The following is a 17,958-nucleotide window of genomic DNA, read 5'->3' as shown; positions in this document are numbered from 1 at the left end:
ATATATTGTAGGTAACGACTAATAAACAACTACAGGCTTTGTGTTGTCTCCGCTGAGGCGCACCACGTTTCGCAGGCATACAGCCAGTAGTACGGATTTATTGTTTGGGTTGAAAATTCGGGTTTTCAAATGTAGAGCGATTTGTACAACAAACGGATATCACCATTGGCGGTAGCGGTTTCTCGTTGTTCGGCTAGAGAGTTAGTCCAGGCTTTACTCACCTACAATCTCGGTTAACATCCCTTTCTAGTTCGGTGTATCGTTGATGGATAGCTATCTTAGCTGATCAGGTTCACGCTCGCTCTTCCTCTACGTTTCTTCCGAAATCCACTACCTCCGAACGCTGCGCACTTTACCAAGGGGTTCGTCACTGGTGCCTGGTGGTGATAAGGGCGTTCTTGATGCCGTGATGTGTTTCATTTCTATGATAGCCCTCTCTTCCAGATGGGGGAGGGGTCTCGAGTCACCATAGAAACATTTCTTGCCTTCAAATACCTCCACATGCCAAATTTGGTTTCATTTGCTTGATTAGTTCTCAAGTTATGCAGAAATTTATGTTTCATTTGTACGAGAGCCCTCCCCCCTTCCAGAAGAGAGAGGGGTCACGAACCATAATAGAAAAAAATCTGGCTCCAAAAATTTCCACATGCTAAATCTAGTTCCATTTGCTTGATCAGTTCCCAAGTTATGCAGAAATGTCTGTTTCATTTGCATGAGAACCCCCCCCGCCCCCCCCGCTTCCAGGGGGAGGGTTCTGAAGCCATCATAAGAACCTTTCCCGATCACAAATGCTTGCAAATTTTCACGCCAATCCGTTCAGTAGTTTCTGAGTCTGTAAGGTTTATACAGACAGACAGACAAACAGATTGCAGTTTTTAATAATAATTCTCATTTGATCCACAATTTTCAATAATGATCCGCATTTGATAATTCTTTGGGTGAGATCACCCCATAGGCAGGCAACCATGTTTTCGCTGCCAACATCTCGTGTGTGCGAAAATGAGATAGCATGTCAGCACTGCGTTTCACTCAACTGCCAGCAGTCTGATTTGGGCCCGCTGTCAAATTTTGAGCCCAGGACATGCTGACGCTGACGTTCACTGCAGCTCGTTATAGAGATGTCAATGGGGTGGGTGAGATAGCAGCCTTCTCCAGCGCTGTTAGCGGGTTGCTAAATTTGTGCACGTGTTGCTTCCCGAAAGCCGGTTACTATTTTAGCAGCGACCGGTACGGTACACTCTTAAATGATTCTACCTGTAAATTGGTCGGATTTAGTTAAAGCTAGGTTGAAACTACTCAAAATGCCCTTAAAGTGTATAAACTCAGATTTTGAGTAGTTTTTCAACCAAAAAATTGGTAGTAGGAACTTACAAGTGCGTTATTTGTCATAGAGAATAATTCAATTATCGGTAGCAAGTAGCCAAAATTGGTTGAAATTTTTACGCAAAGTTTGAGTTTGTACACTTTAAGGGCATTTTGAGTAGTTTCAACCTAGCTTTAACTAAATCTGACCTATTTACAGGTAGAATCATTTAAGAGTGTACAGAGTGATGACAGAGAGCTGCTAAATTGGGTTTAGCAGCGCACCGTTACGGATGCTCTTAATGCAACGTACCGCATTTTGCACTATTAATCTGATACTCGAGTGGCTTTTAGTTTGATCTACTAATGAGTTTGACTTCTTTTTCCTTCTTCCCCTTCTTTTTCACTTCATTTTCTTTGAGCAAAATCGTGTGCGAGATTCGATATCGAAGGAGCAAAACGGCAGCACTTAAAAGAGCAGGTGTGGAATAAGAGTTGTGTGGTAGAATCCGGTGCTGAATAAGCGAATTTGCTGAAGTATGTGTTGTTTAAACGTCATATCCCACATTTTTCCTACTGTGTTTCCTGACTCACTGCGAATATGCGTTGTGTTCGCGGGATCGTGTTGGTTCGAAAGGTTTCGAAAAATATCGCCTTTGTATCGAAAATATCGTTAATTTTGATCACTAAAAATAACGTACTTAAACGTTATATTTCAAGTGCGAGTAGTACGCAATAATTGTATTGTGAAACTGAATTGTTATTTATGCAACTTTTTACAAATTAAATACTATAACAAAAGCACAACTTATAAAAAATCGTTTATTATCGATATTAACTGCACATGCGTTATAAACGAATAAAACGTATGGTTACGTTTTATTTCAATAATACGCATATTCGCAGTGAGTCAGGTAAAACAGTAGCTTCTAATCAACATCTACATGTTGTTATGTAAGTGTGGAATGAGAGTCGAATATAGGCATTGTGCAAACGTATCAACAGCACAACTAAGAGCAGGTGTGGAATACCGGTCGCTTAAAAGCTACCGTATCAGCTAAGAGCAATTGTGGAGTAAAAGTGGAATAATCATTGCGCAAACGTATCAGCAGCATTGCTGAGAGCAAGTGCAGAATAAAAGTGAAATAAATGTTGCGTAAACGAATCAGCAGCATTGCCGAGAGCAACGTTTTTTATATATGGGAGCTGTCAGTTTGTTACCCCGTTGGTATCTTCTCCCTCGGCGTGTCGTTATCCCTCGTCCAAGGCAACCAGCTCTGCTTGACGCTTTGCGAGTTACTCAAAATAGATTTGCTCAGCGAGATGAATTGCGTCGGGCTAAAGCCGCCAGAATTGTTATGGTCGGGTGGCATAGTGGCGATACCACCACTGCTGGTAGCGGCGTACCTTACGGTCGCGTGACCAGCTCCCGCTGCCGGTGCGCAAAAACCCCGCTTCTTCCCGTGCCATCCACTGCTGCTTTTTGTTTTTTGGATGAAAAAAACTAAATCCGACCCGATGACAAATATACGTGCACAGACAGCGAGCGACTTAAAGTAGCGACAAGCTCAGGAAGCAGTACTATCTGCGTAAACTAATAACGGGGTGACAAAAGTACTATTCCTCTGCGGTACTAGCACGAACCACTTCTGCTGTTAACTAATCACTGCTGCCGCTAACTAATCACATCACTGTTAACTAACTAAACAATCGCACACAATGTTCGCAGCTAGCCGAAAGTTCTGGATTTCCAGTTTCCAGTGAATTTCACTCAGTAGCACCGCTCACCGTCGTCAATATTCAAGAGAAAAAAACCTTTGTGTTGTGAGTGTGTTATGTTGGTGGTATTGCTGGTGGTACAAGCAAAATACTTTAGCACTAATAGTTTATTAAATGTTTAACATTTGCAGAATAAATACTTCTAAAGCAATCTTGTACAGCAGATGCGAAACATGATTTAAGAAACTACTCTTCAGCGCTTAAATGTATTTTAGCCCATTTTTGTTCCACGCTTGACAAACTTAAACTGGTAAATCGGCTAAAAACTCGGCGCCTGTCATATGTCAGATTATCTCAGATGTGTTCGTCGATGGCTTCCGGCTGTCAGGATGTAAGTTTGAATCCGGATGAATGAAAAAAGTATAATGGCAGGCTTGATAAATTTTGAGTCAACCAACGATTTCCTACTAAGAAGTCTCTCATTAAATTATAAAAATACGAGTACAAAAGTGAACATGAAAATAACGAAACCCATAAAATAAAATAAAAGTACTCCTGCATACTTTATTCTTTTTGCTTGTCTAAATGTTGAACTGCTGTGGAATAAACATAGCTTCAATGTCATTAGCAGCAGTTTAATAAACATCCCTATGTGTACTGAATAAACGTTTTACTATACGTTGCATAACAGTCATACAAACGGATCGCTTCCACACCCATATTCAGCACTGTGCTGTTTAAATTTTCCAAAACCAACTGTATAAGCATTGAACAGAGGTGGTTAGATATACCCTAAAAGCAGCTATACAGCATGTGCTGATTAAAAGCTGTCGGTGAAACGTTTAATAAGTAAAAATTGTTCCTTGGGTATTATGTGAAGCTGCTGATTTACAGCGCATTCGTTGGCTACTTAAACACCTTAGAATACAGAGACCTTTGCTTAAATTTATTCAGCGCCTACCACCTGTTAGTCAGAGTTAAATCAGCTGTAACCAAATCTGTAGCATTTAATTCAGCTTCGGTGTTTGCTGGGCATGCTGTCCTTACTCGCTGTCGCACGTTCGGACTTAACTAAGGGATAATCCCTACTACTGTGTTACCTGACTCACTGCGAATATGCGTATTATTGAAATAAAACGTAACCATACGTTTTATTCGTTTATAACGCATATGCAGTTAATATCGATAACAAACGATTTTTTATAAGTTGTGCTTTTATTATTGCATTTAATTTGTAAAAAGTTGCATAAATAACAATTTAGTTTCACAATACAATTATTGCGTACTACTGGTGTTCTATTAAAGGAAATACGGTTTGAAATTTTCCACCTTCTTTTATTCGACTGTACTCTACTACAAGCGGATACGGAATGAACGATCTTAAAACTAAATACAAAGTACATAAGGATATGGGTCTAAAGCTAAACGCAAAGAGATAAAAGTAAAGAGCTAAACACGAGGGGTACATAGCTACCGCAACATCCTCCTTACTTTAAAGAAAAGAAAAATTAACTTAAATTTACATGATAATCCTTAAATCTATTCGGAAGACGAATTTCTCTTCTCGGGCGATCAACTGGTCTAGGAGCCGATGAAACACGTTTCTCTTTTGGTTGCGAAGCACGAGGTGTTGTAACGGACGGTTCGATAGGCACCGTTGACGACGACGACGACTTATCAATCGCAGCAAACGTTGATTGATTTGACGCATGAAAACCATTTTGAATAGCTGCGTTGTTCGGAACAGCTTCAATATTTCTATCGGGAAAATTTTCGTCCTCTGGGAGCATCAAGACAGGATTGCGATTGTGTCCAGGACGAGCTGTTGGTAACGAGGCAAGTTCCTTGCGAGGCTTGATGTGAACAGCACTGCGACGATAACCAGCACCATCTACTTCTACCTGGAAAGAGCGTTCACTCAAGCGATTCAAAATTGTGCGAGGAGTCCACTGTTTCGAAGTTTCTGGATTCAACTGAACATATACTGGAGAGCCGACTTGAAGATTAGGTAGAGTCTTAGTTACTTTATCGTAGTGAAATTTAATTTTCTTTCGGTTGGCTTCAATAGCACCTGCAACACCATCGACAACTTTCGGAAAAAGATTCTTTGCAGAAGTTGGAATGCCGCATCTTGTAGACCTCGAAAATAAACGAGCCGCTGGACTGGAACCTATTTTATTGGGTATGTTCCGCCAATGCAAAAGTGCATACCAGAAATCAATTCCGGATTCTTCTGACTTTTTTAGTAAACGTTTAGCAATTTTCACGGCTGCTTCCGCTTTCCCGTTGGCTTGTTGGTGATGAGGAGCAGACGTTATGTGCTGAAAGTCCCACTCGCGGGCAAACTCTACCATCTTTTGGCAAACAAAGTTAGTACCATTGTCTGTAAGAATTACCTGAGGCTTTCCATGACGGGCGAAGTTTTCTTTGCAGGCAGCTATAACGGAATCTGGCTTCAAATCTTTTAAGACGTCGACCTCAAAATAATCAGAATAGTGATCCACGGTTACTAGGAATGCTCTTCTGATATTTACGAAGTCCGCGAAGAAAACATCCATGGAAACGAATTGGAACGGGTACACTGGAATGCTGTGAGTCACCATTGGAGGATTTGATTGAGATGCTGCAAACTTGGCACATGTTGTGCACGACTGGACAACTTCTTTAATTTGAACACTCATACCGGGCCAGAATAAGTTCGCGCGTGCTAACTTTAGAGTAGCTTCGATTCCACTGTGACTTGCGTGACAAATATCTATAAGTTTTCTGCGTAGAGAGTGCGGTATAAGGATTCTGTCGTTACGGAAAACTAAGCCGTCTTGGGTCGACAACTCCTGACAGTACCGGAAATATATTTTAACGCTGTCGGGCACTTGGTCGGCCGTCGTCGGCCAGCCATTTAGGATGAAGTCGATGATGAGCTGCATCGTCGAGTCGCTCGCTGTTGCTTGAATTATCTCACTCAAACGAGTATCCGAAATACTTAGGTAATTACTTAGTCTGACGCTGCCTACCTCTTCGATGACTTTGTATGTTGCTTTTCTTGTACACATCTGCAGCTGCATTGTCGTTAAGCGGGGCCCTCGAAAGAGCATCAGCTACAATGTTGTTCTTGCCGGTCACATATTCCAAGGATATGCTATATCTTTGAAGGTTTAATAGCATATGTTGAAGTCGTCTGGGGGCTGATAGTAGAGGCTTCCGGAAAATGTTAATAAGAGGTCGATGATCGGTCTTAATAGTAACTCTAGGGTTTCCCACGATTAACCCTTTATAAGGCCGTGGCAACTACGCGTGGAATTAACACAAACTTCAGCGAAACATAATGTTATCATTCGGTAGAACCCATTTATATTCTTTTTGTTGAGAAAATTGCTGAAAAACTTGAAAAAATTGGTGGCAATATAGTTGCCACTGCCCCTCTAGCGCAAAATGTTGGTGGCAATTGCCCTTATTCTGCGAGTCACATGACTCAATACGACAATTGTCACTTAGGTGACTCGCCACGGCGAGTCGAGTCACCTAAGTGACAATCGTGTCACCTAGGTAAGAAACCCTTGTCACCTAAGTGACATGGCGAGTCACCTAGGTGACAATTGTCACCTGATTCGCGGTGACTGCAACATAGTCACGTCACTCGCCTCGCAGAATAAGGGTAAATATGTTTGCCACTGCCCGTCTGGTGCAAAACGTTGGTGGCAATATAGTTGCCACTGCCCGTTTAGAGCCAAACATTGGTGGCAACATAGTTGCCGCTGCCTGTCTGGCGTAAAACGTTGGTGGCAATATTTTTGCCACCCGCTCGCAGGCTCACTTTTAAGAAACTGATCAAGTTCTACCATTTAAATCTACAACTATACGAAGTATTCATTAACATTTGGCTTTTTTTGCTGGAAAAATAGCTAGAAAACTTGAAAAAATTGGTGGCAATATAGTTGCCACTGCCCGTCTAGCGCAAAACGTTGGTGGCAATATGTTTGCCGCAGCCCGTTAAGCCCAAAAAACATGTTCTCGAATGTTGGTTCTAAGTTTTTGGATAAATCCGCATAATCTGTCACAAAACGCCGTAAACTGAATATTACCATCCAAAAAGTTTCCAATTTAATGGTTTTTCTACGAATTTAAACCAAATTTACTGTTGACACTCAAAAACCAAGATTTGTTCTCATAAAAGTGGTTCGTAAATTACCATTTTTACAAATTCAGCGATTTAAAAACATAGAGAATGTTGCCAAAGGCTATCAGAACACATTGAGTACATAATATGCTAAAACGATATTGTTAGAAAAGCAAAAACAATATTTTTCGTTGGTGGCAATATAGTTGCCACTGCCTTATAAAGGGTTAACTGATCGAATCGAACACAAGCAAACAAAATGGCAAGCAGTTCCTTCTCTATCTGGGCGTAATTCTTCTCCGTAGCAGTTAGTGTTCGGGAAGCGTATCCGATTACTCCGTCTTCTTGAAAAACAGCAGCTCCCAAACCGAAACAACTGGCATCACACTCAATGGTAATCGGTAAGTTCATATTGTAGTAGCGAAGCGTGCCAATGTCCGATACTAAATTCTTGACGCGTTTGAATTCCTCCTCCTCTGTCTCTGTCCACTGCCAAGGAACGGAAGTAGAAATCAATCTTCGCAAGTTTGTAATGTTCATGCTAAGATTTGGGATGAAGCGACTCAAGTAATTGATCATACCGACAAAGCGATGAACTTCTTTTCGATCCGATGGAGTAGGAAAGTTTCGTATCGTAGAAATTTTACTTTCATCTGGCTTCAATCCCTGGTCAGTGAGCACGTGTCCGTAAAAATCAACTGAAGTTTGGCATAATTTTAGTTTGGAACGGTTCAGTTTAACATTCCGTTCTTCGAGTCTGGATAGCAGGTTTTCTAGATTAGTATTGTGATCGATCAATGCTTCTTCAAATGTACCGCCTTTTCCATATAGCAAGAGATCGTCGGCAATACATTCTACCCCTTTAAGGCCTTGGATTACTTCCTGTAACTTCATTTGGAAGATTTCAGGCGCAGATGAAATACCAAAAGGAAGACGGGTCCATCTATAACGACCGTAGGGGGTCCAAAAGGTTATCAACTTACTAACCCTTATTCTGCGAGGCGAGTGACGTGACTATGTTGCAGTCACCACGAATCAGGTGACAATTGTCACCTAGGTGACTCGCCTTGTCACTTAGGTGACAAGGGTTTCTTACCTAGGTGACACGATTGTCACTTAGGTGACTCGACTCGCCGTGGCGAGTCACCTAAGTGACAATTGTCGTATTGAGTCATGTGACTCGCAGAATAAGGGTAACTGCTGGCTTCGTCCAATTCGACATGCCAAAAGCCCTTCTTGGCATCCACTGTCGAAAATATCTTCGCATCACCCAGTTCAGGGAGTATCTCATCAAGACTAGCGAATTGTAAATGGGGTCTTTTGAGCGCCTTATTTAGTGGAATAGGATCTAAACAGATTCGAATGTCTTTCGTTTCAGAGTTACCCCGTTGAACCAAAACAAGGTTGCTAACCCATTCTGTGTGTTGTGGTTCCTTGACAATAATGCCGTCCTTTTCGAGAGAGACCAATTCATTTTTCAACTTACCTCGCAAAGCGATGGGTACCCGACGAGGCTGTTGAATCAATGGAGGGATGTTTTCGTCACACTCTAGAGAGACCTTTCCAGCGAATTTTCCATAACCATTGAAGAGTTCCTTGTGTGCGTCGACAATCTGTTCTGCTTTGACGCGGTATATATTAAGTAACTTTGCAGATTTGGGTTCTGTTACAGAAACTGTTTTACAAAACGACGAGCTTCAGCACACGACACATATTTGCGGATAGCAGCGGACGGTGATTAACGTCAACTACTTGAAGCACTAAAGAATACTTCTTTCCCGCTCGGCGACAAGGTATTTTCACTTGACCCAAAACATTGATCGGGTTTCCGCCGAAACTCTGCAAACGGAACTGAGAAGGCAATAATGGTGGACTAGCGTTACCTGTAAGCTTTGACAAGCAAGCATGACCAATCAGGCTCGTGTTCGCTCCAGTATCCAATTCACACACAACGGGTTTCCATGAACTACCAATTTTCAAATCTAACTGGGCCGACACACCTCCACCTCGGGCACTGTTGTCAAAAATTCTACCGATCTCATATTCTGGTTCTGTTTCTTCCCCCGATCCGTCTGTTGAGGAACTTACGTCAGTTTCACTGTTTTCTTCGTCAACTTTCTTCACTCTTCGGGGCTTCTGGTTACGTGACTTCCGACTCGATTTGCATACTTTCTCGAAATGGTTTTTGCCATTGCAGCGACGACACTTTTTTCCGAATGCTGGACAGACACCTTTAACAAATTCATGACGATCACCACAGAACTTGCAGCGCGATAGTTTCGATTTTGCCCTCTGCACTTTGTTCACCTCTACATCTGGAGTCGAGACACCTAGCTCAGAGGAATGCTTCGTTGTTATCTCCTCCGCTCGGCACATATCAATTGCTTTCATGGTATCAATATCAGGCATAGCTATCATTTTAGAGCGAAGGCTAGGCCATTTATTGGCAGTCACAAGCTTAAATGTGACAAATTCTGCTTGTAACTCACCCAGCTTAGCTGTTTTGGCTAGAATCTTAAGCCGTGTAGCAAACTCATCGATAGACTCTCTCGGACGCTGAGCTGCTGAGAAATAATCCAGCCGGTCTATGATGATGTTTCGCTTTGTAACCACTTTTTGCCTAATAGCACACAATGCCGCTTCAAGGTTCAATTGCTCTTCCGCAGTAAGCTCGAAATTGAAATATTTTTTCCTAGCTGGCTCACCGATAACGGACAAAAGAAAACTCACTTTCTGCGGATCGTCGGCTGCTGGCCACCGGTCCATACCAATGGCTTTTGCGTAGTCTCGCCAGCTTTTTTCGAAAAAGTCGAAATTTTCTTGCATGTCTCCTTCCAAAGCGAGTGGAGACGGCTGCGGAACTGTTACACTTGCAGCACACGGCTGACGACTAGCCGACGTGTTAGCGGTATTCGTTTGACTCACTGCGGTTGTCAATCCACGACATAGTTCAGCAAACATTCTGGTTTGGTGATCCAGAAGCTGCTGGAACTGAATATTATCCATCTTTATGGCACAACGTAAAACACGTGACAAGGACACGAAAACAAAATGGCCGCCAACAAACTGCGACTTAACGATTCACACGTTCTACTGTGTTACCTGACTCACTGCGAATATGCGTTGTGTTCGCGGGATCGTGTTGGTTCGAAAGGTTTCGAAAAATATCGCCTTTGTATCGAAAATATCGTTAATTTTGATCACTAAAAATAACGTACTTAAACGTTATATTTCAAGTGCGAGTAGTACGCAATAATTGTATTGTGAAACTGAATTGTTATTTATGCAACTTTTTACAAATTAAATACTATAACAAAAGCACAACTTATAAAAAATCGTTTATTATCGATATTAACTGCACATGCGTTATAAACGAATAAAACGTATGGTTACGTTTTATTTCAATAATACGCATATTCGCAGTGAGTCAGGTAAAACAGTAGTTTTCGTCCTTGCTTCTATAGTCTTGTTTGTTTAACACTGAATTTTCCCGCGATATCACAAATGACGCCGAAACACTTTCAGAAACAAACTTTTACTTCTGACACCATGTTCTATTAAAGGAAATACGGTTTGAAATTTTCCACCTTCTTTTATTCGACTGTACTCTACTACAAGCGGATACGGAATGAACGATCTTAAAACTAAATACAAAGTACATAAGGATATGGGTCTAAAGCTAAACGCAAAGAGATAAAAGTAAAGAGCTAAACACGAGGGGTACATAGCTACCGCAACAACTGGCACATGAAATATAACGTTTAAGTACGTTATTTTTAGTGATCAAAATTTACGATATTTTCGATACAAGGGCGATATTTTTCGAAACCTTTCGAACCAACACGATCCCGCGAATACAACGCATATTCGCAGTGAGTCAGGTAACAGTAGTCAGTAAACCTACTGTTTTACCTGACTCACTGCGAATATGCGTGTTATTGAAATAAAACGTCACCATGCGTTTTATTCGTTTATAACGCATATGCAGCTAATATCGATAACAACCGATTTTTTATAAGTTGGCAGTTGAGTGAAACGCCGTGCTGACATGCTATCTCATTTTCGCACGCACGAGATGTTGGCAGCGAAAACATGGTTGCCTGCCGATGGGGTGATTATAACCGTCGCGGGCGAAACCGTCGCCAGAATCGTCGCGGGGGAGAATATCGTTTATTACACCCCATCGGCAGACAACCATGTTTTCGCCACCAACATCTCGTGTGTGCGAAAATGAGATAGCATGTCAGCACTGCGTTTCACTCAACTGCCAGCAGTCTGATTTGGGCCCGCTGTCAAATTTTGAGCCCCGGACATGCTGTCGCTGACGTTTACTGCAGTTCGATATAGAGATGTCGATGGGTTGGTTTATTATGTCAAGTAAATCAATAGCTTACGTGCTAGATAAGCATAATATATGCTTATAACTTACATACAGCCAAGCAAATTCTTTTTGCGACGATTGCGCAAAAAGTTGCGCGTATTTCCATAGCTACGTAGCGACCGTGCTCAGAACCGTGCGTCCGCTGCTTCAGAAGCTGAAGTTTATGAGCCTCGAAGCGATGATCTCGCTCTAAACTAAACGGGGTCAACCCTATTCAATTCTGTGGACTTCTTTACACAAAATAATTAGGTTTTTCATGTTTTGTTTTTTCAAAACCTGGCTTGGTATAGTCCAAAAAGGGTAAAAATGTTAAAAATAGGGGAAAATGAGCAAAATGGGGCACTTCCCGATGACAAACAGGAAAGCGGTAGGCATCATGCGATTTTCCGGAAAATTTTACATAAGATCACCTACATTTTATCAGCCTGCAGGCCATATCTTAATTGCATCCGTTTTTTCGGCTCGTTTTTGCCCATAGTGCAATGGTATAAGATAAGGCCGAACCCGCACAATTGTGTAGGTTGCTAAATTTAGCAAACATTTATTGCAATGTGTAGAATACACTGGTTTTGGTATCTCGAGCGATAAAAAAAATTTATATTGATCCAAAAACCAAAAATATCGTAACTAAAACCCTCCGTGCTTAAAGGGATATACAAGGGATGTAATAGAAAACTTGATTTTATGTATTGATTTAACATCATTTGTACATCATGACATTGCCCAAGTAACAACGGTAGCTGAATTGCAAGAGCAATGGCTGTTGACGGGTTGGTTTAAGGCGATCAAAGCTGCATAAAGTAAGCACTAAAATGGTGTTTCAATAAGCGATGTTTAAGCTACTTTAAGTTTTTCAAATCAGTTCTCTCCCAAAAGCTAATAAAAAAGCTTAATAGCGGATTTTTCTGCTAAACAATCTGCTTCTAAAAAGCCATAAACATCAAACCGGTGAGTGCTTATGAATCAAAAGATGGCGTGTTAAATTCCCGGAAAAAAGACATGCATTTTAGCTACTTACGAATTAAAGATATTCGAAATTAAAAATATCGAAACATGTTCACAGCAAAATAAAAAAGGCCGCGTTCCATTTTTTAAATTTAAACATAGATTTTTTTTGGCTGCATAAAGGTTGACGAAGCGACTGGAAAAGCAGATTGCAAAACTATTTCTCGTTCTAAAAATAGAATTGACAGCATTGCGCAAATTGGCAATTTAAAAGCGCAAAAAAGTTTCTGTTAGGCTTCATTGCAGCTTCGAAAGCAGCTATTAATTAGCCTGAAGCTTGATAAAATCACCAGATTTAGATGTTTAAGAGCCGAAAAAAGGTTTTTATTTCTGAACCTAAACCATAGATCAGCCACAGGTTGAATAAAATCAGCTATAAAAGCGTTTGATCAGCCTGAAATTGTTACTTGGGTGACACTTCTCTCTAGGCTAGACGATCCTCCGAACAGGCACAGGGCGTGGATGGGTTTGGCTTTCGACGACGAATTTAGGTAGCGTGTGAGGTTGAACGGGCTCGTACAGTAGCGCAATCAACACTCCCCCCCGTAATGGGCTTCGGGTCCTCCTGAGGTGCATTGCTACCAACGCCTACATCGAGCACGGCAAGCTTCACTGTTGGTTGCTCGTAGAAACCACTGGAGGTTTGCACGGTGGCGCTCCGCACCTGTCCATCCGATCCTTTCTTGATTCTAATAACTCGTCCCTTAGGCCAAGTGTTTCGAGGAAAATTTGGATCTACGATGATCACGATGTCATTGATGCTGATGGGCTTCGTCTCCTTAAACCATTTTGTACGGCGCGTGATTGACGGAAGATAGTCTCGGAGCCACAGCTTCCAAAATCGATTGGCTAGTATTTGCGACAGTTTCCAGCGGTTCTTAAGTACTTCCGAGCTAACGCCAAATGGAACCCACGGGCGTATTCCGTTGCTTGATCCCAGCAGAAAATGGTTGGGAGTTAGTACTGGTGACTGATCGTTATCGAGAGGGATAGTAGTTAACGGGCGGGAGTTAACAATGTTCTCCGCTCCTGCTAGCATATTTTCAAGAAGATATTTTATCTATTGTTTTTAACTTTTATTTATTTTCAACAACGTTTTATCGAATTTCAGCTTTCCAAGGTTTTACTTGACAGTTCGCACGAGACGCTCCCATGCTCCGCCCATATGCGGTGAGGCAGGAGGGTTGAAATTCCACGAAGTATGAGACGAGCTGAACTCTGCTGCAAGACGCTGGGAATCCAAATTTGCTATAGCTTCTTTGAGTTCTTTGCTTGCTCCTCTAAAGTTCGTACCTCTGTCGCTAAATATGACAGCTGGTTCCCCCCTCCTAGCCATAACGTTTCTAAGTGTCATTATACAGGAATCGGTAGTCATAGAGTGAACAATTGGCAAGTGGATGGCGCGAGTGGTTAAACAAGTGGCAAGAAGTACCCAGCGCTTTTCGAGGCGACGTCCAAGAGCAATCATATATGGCCCAAAATAGTCCACCCCCATATAAGTGAATGGACGAGCGTAAGCCGCCAAGTGAGGCAGAGGCAGATCACTCATAGTCGGTGGTTGTGGTAGTGCTCGATCGTTTTTGCATTGCTGACAACATCGCCGGATTTTATTGTGAGTAGCTTTCAAACGAGGGATGCTAAATCGCTGCCGCAGCTCGTTATAACTACTGTATTATGGTTCTTATGATGGTATTGGACGTGGTAGTGAAATACGATTAAACGGGTAATGTGGTGATCTCGAGGAAGGATGATGGTTTTTTTTACATGTGTGGACTCATTACTGCGACCAGTATAGTTGATCCATTGTATTATCGCCCGGGTGTTTGCTATATGACCTGCACTGCATTTCTTTTAGCTATAATCGCTATTGAATGAGCGATATGCTTATTAAGTTTTATGCGTGCTTGTGTGTATTGGGGTTTACCCTTCCTTCAAAGCTTGATCTACCCACTTATTCTTCGTTGCCAGCACTATCCCATATTATTGCCGTCCCTGGCGAGGACTCATTCGTACCTCTGACCAGTATACTTAACTATAGGAGGGACATTTGCACTGTCAAGAGGCGTCAGACGGTAAATATAGAATTCAGCATGAAGGAAGGGTAAATGGTAGGGCCTGAGAATAAACCCAGGCTAAAGTCACGACACCGAATGGCTTGATTCTACTAAGATTCAAACCCACGACCACTCGCTTGTCAAAGCAGACTCGATAACTTTGCGGCTACGGAGCCCCCCGGAGGGGTTTACTGCATCATTATTAATAAAGGCACAAGCGCTGGTTCTACCACGTACGCGAAGTACATCATGTTCATCTAGGAACGGACAGAGATGATAGATTGAGCTACTTCTTGGAATAGACATTGCGGGTTTTTCGGACGCTCGCATATTGGATAGCAGTGCAATCTCATCTGCATAATAACTACCTTGAGTAAGCCGGTAAAGGTAATTTTCTGCGGTACATAACTCACACTTGGATAAGATTCCTAAGCTTCTCTCGTCGGGTCGAGGTATTCTCACGTTTTTGATGAATCGAAAAACATATGCGATCCGCCGTAGGAGCGGAGTCCATGTAGAGTAGTTTTGCGGATCGATGATTGACTCTGGACGCATTTCCTCTGTAGTAGCGACATCTGTATGTAATTCCGCTGGCCAATTTTCTGTGGGTTCTTTGAGGAAATCGGGTTCATTAAACCACCGACTATTTCTGGTCAAGTCGGGCACTCTCGCCCATTTTGTTCCCTCATCGGCGACGTTCTGTTTCGTTTGGATCCATTTCCATTCGGAGACTTCTGAAGCGTCGAGGATCTCGCTCACATGGACGGCGACAAATGGGCTGTATCTGCGATGATCAGATTTGAGCCAACTGATGACATCGCTTGAATCTGTCCAGAAAAACCGCCGATTCACTATAATAGCCAGGGACTGCATAATGGTACTCGCCAATCTGACTCCGATGACGCAGGCTTGAAGTTCCAAACTCGGAATGGACAGAAATTTGATCGGTGCTACACGAGTTTTTGATCCAACTAACGCAGTTTCGATGATTGATCCTTCCTCAAAACGTAAATACGCCACCGCTGCAAAACCTTTCTCACTGGCGTCAACAAAAATATGCATTTGCACCTCATTCAAACCTCCAACAGATGTAGCCGTCCTATAGCCTCGAGGAATTTCCACCTGCGCTGCTTCAGGAAGAACCTTTAGCCATTGCATCCACATCTTGAATTGCTGTTCTTCGATGGGTTCATCCCAGCCTACGGAAGATCTCCAGATTTCTTGCAGTACCACTTTTAGAAACATTAAAAAATGACCAATGAGCCCTAATGGGTCGAAGATCATCATTAAGGTCCTAAGAACTTCCCGTTTCGTTGGTTTCCGCTGCCCTGACATAAGTTCGGGATCGTACCGCGGAGAGACCTTGAAGGTGAAACAGTCTGTGGTTGTATTCCACCACATCCCAAGTACCTTCTTAGTTGATAACCCTTCAGTCATATTCAGATCTTTCTCTTCCGTTGTTCGTTCATGTAATACTTCCAGGACAGCCGGACAGTTTGAAATCCAGTGTCTCATTTCAAACCCAGTCCTCGCGTGAATTTTCTTCACATCCTGTGCGATCTTTACCGCTTCTTGTGCGCTTTCCACGCTTACAAGCATGTCATCAACGTAATGTTGATCTACGATGGCGCGAACTGCTGCCGGGTAATCCTTTTCAAATTGGCGAGCGTTGGCAATTTTGACATACTGCGCAATGCTTGGAGCGCACGATACGCCGAACTGTAAACCCAACATGCAAAACACACCAGGATTCGCGTTCTTCTGCTCGTCATTCCAGAAAAAGCACAGTTGGACGTCTTGCTTCAGTAGAATCTGCAAATACATTTCCCGGATGTCTCCACAAATTGCGATCTGGAACTCTCGAAATTTAATGGGGACGACTAGCAGTGACGTGAGAAGGACAGGGCCCTTGAGTAAAAGCGAATTAAGTGAAACACCGTACGCAGGGGCCACTGCATCCCATACAAGCCGCGCCTTTCCTGGTTTGTTGGGATTGACCACAGGGAATACAGACAAATACCATTCCTTCGACGTACTCGTTTTGAGTTCAAGCTCTGTTAGCTTCCGGACATATCCCTTTTCCAGATATCTGCCATTTTCATCTTTACTATTTCACTGAGCTGCTTATCGTGCTTCATTCGTCGATCTAGACACTGCCATCTTTTAAAAGCAATTCCTTTGCTATTTGGAAGACGAAATCCGTCGTATCGCCAAAGGAGTCCTGAAATCAGTATCTCTTAGCCACCTTCGCACTTTAGAGGCCTCTTCGGATCCCATTCCATCATCACTAAGGATTGTTTCATCGCCGTCCTCTTCGTTCAAAATACGGTACTTTTCGTCCAAATATTTTTGCTCTAACTGCTTCTGCTCTTCCAGCTTCTGAAGCATCTGTTCGACTTTCCGGTTGCTCCGATTACTGCTTGACTTTCCAGTGGACCTCTATGAGCCGACATGATTAGGGGGTGGAGTTGGGTGGTGTGCCTGCTGTGACAACAGCGTCTGATGAGTTTGGTTACTCGTTTTAGAATTCAAATGCGGACATTTTGGGCAGATCCAAGAGTGATTTTCTATACCACTAGTCACTTCAACGCAAGAAAAATGGTACCACTTATCGCAACCATCGCACTGCACCATTCTACTAGTATCACGTTCACTACATAATTCACAATGACTGTACCGAGTTACGTACACGCAGTTTCGCATTGATCTTCGCTTTGGCGACGTTTTTAGCCGATTGGGCAGGATTGGGAAGAAGAGAGATTATCTTCATCACAGCCGAATCGCTATTAGAGGTTGTTATCCGATTAGCTTCGCATTTCGCGTTGTGCCTTTCTATATTTGACTATTGATTAGAATTTACATTGGTACCATCAGCTTTATTTTAAATTTGGTTCCTTTCTCTCGGGACTGACTATGGTTGGTAACGTTAACAATTACCTGCGAACTAGGAGGGGGAGAAATTTCTGTTACCGCAGCTGCATCGCTCTTAGCGTCTGTTACCGTTGTCATCAAGCTCTTGGCTCTGCCTTCCGCGTGAGTCATGATAGCAAGATTATTAATTCTGGTAACTAAATCTGCATCGGTAATCAGAGTTCATGCGTTCCTGTCTGCTTCGTCACCTACGTTTCCCGTATCGGAGAGTTGAATCACAGAACCCCCTTTAGCTGTGGAACCAGCTCTCGACCTCTTGTCCGTCATTTTACGATGCACCGAACAAGAATTTTGTAAGATGTTGTGCGGTATCAAAACATCGTAATTTTGTTAATTTATTTCCACGGATCGAGAAGAGAAAATTACAAAATTTCTGGCAAAAGAATATTTTATAACGATTGGGTAAACATTATAATATGAACTGTCTTACTCGTTGTGATTCTATACCG

The 17,958-nt window shown here is 42.5% G+C and overlaps 2 protein-coding genes across 2 annotated transcripts; both read right to left on the bottom strand.

Moving 5' to 3' along the window:
* Window positions 1-4,529: 4,529 nt before the first annotated feature.
* LOC128745744 (uncharacterized protein K02A2.6-like) lies at window positions 4,530-6,086 on the bottom strand. Its single transcript, XM_053842822.1, has one exon. It carries the CDS (start codon window positions 6,084-6,086, stop codon window positions 4,530-4,532), a length of 1,557 nt encoding a protein of 518 aa, XP_053698797.1.
* Window positions 6,087-13,011: 6,925 nt separating this feature from the next.
* LOC128745743 (uncharacterized) lies at window positions 13,012-17,620 on the bottom strand. The gene is made up of 4 exons (XM_053842820.1): window positions 17,516-17,620; window positions 16,824-17,017; window positions 15,338-16,667; window positions 13,012-13,494 (listed from the first exon to the last, which is right to left on the bottom strand). Exons 1-4 carry the CDS (start codon window positions 17,618-17,620, stop codon window positions 13,012-13,014), a joined length of 2,112 nt encoding a protein of 703 aa, XP_053698795.1.
* Between the last annotated feature and the right edge of the window lie 338 nt (window positions 17,621-17,958).

The sequence above is a fragment of the Sabethes cyaneus genome, chromosome 1, assembly GCF_943734655.1.
Source record: "Sabethes cyaneus chromosome 1, idSabCyanKW18_F2, whole genome shotgun sequence".
Lineage (NCBI taxonomy): Eukaryota > Metazoa > Arthropoda > Insecta > Diptera > Culicidae > Sabethes > Sabethes cyaneus.
The sequence above is the reverse complement of the archived record's forward strand: the minus strand, read 5'-3'. Positions and strand labels throughout refer to the sequence as shown.

What these genes read in the sequence shown, in the direction of transcription:
- LOC128745744 (XM_053842822.1), bottom strand. Translation starts at nt 6,086, where the DNA reads ATGCAGCTGCAGATGTGTACAAGAAAAGCAACATACAAAGTCATCGAA.
- LOC128745743 (XM_053842820.1), bottom strand. Translation starts at nt 17,620, where the DNA reads ATGACTCACGCGGAAGGCAGAGCCAAGAGCTTGATGACAACGGTAACA. An exon ending in GAGGCCTCTAAAGTGCGAAG is followed by an intron (nt 16,668 to 16,823) that starts GTGGCTAAGAGA and finishes TGAAAATGGCAG; the next exon opens with ATATCTGGAAAAGGGATATG. An exon ending in GCCCATTTGTCGCCGTCCAT is followed by an intron (nt 13,495 to 15,337) that starts GTGAGCGAGATC and finishes GATAACGATCAG; the next exon opens with TCACCAGTACTAACTCCCAA.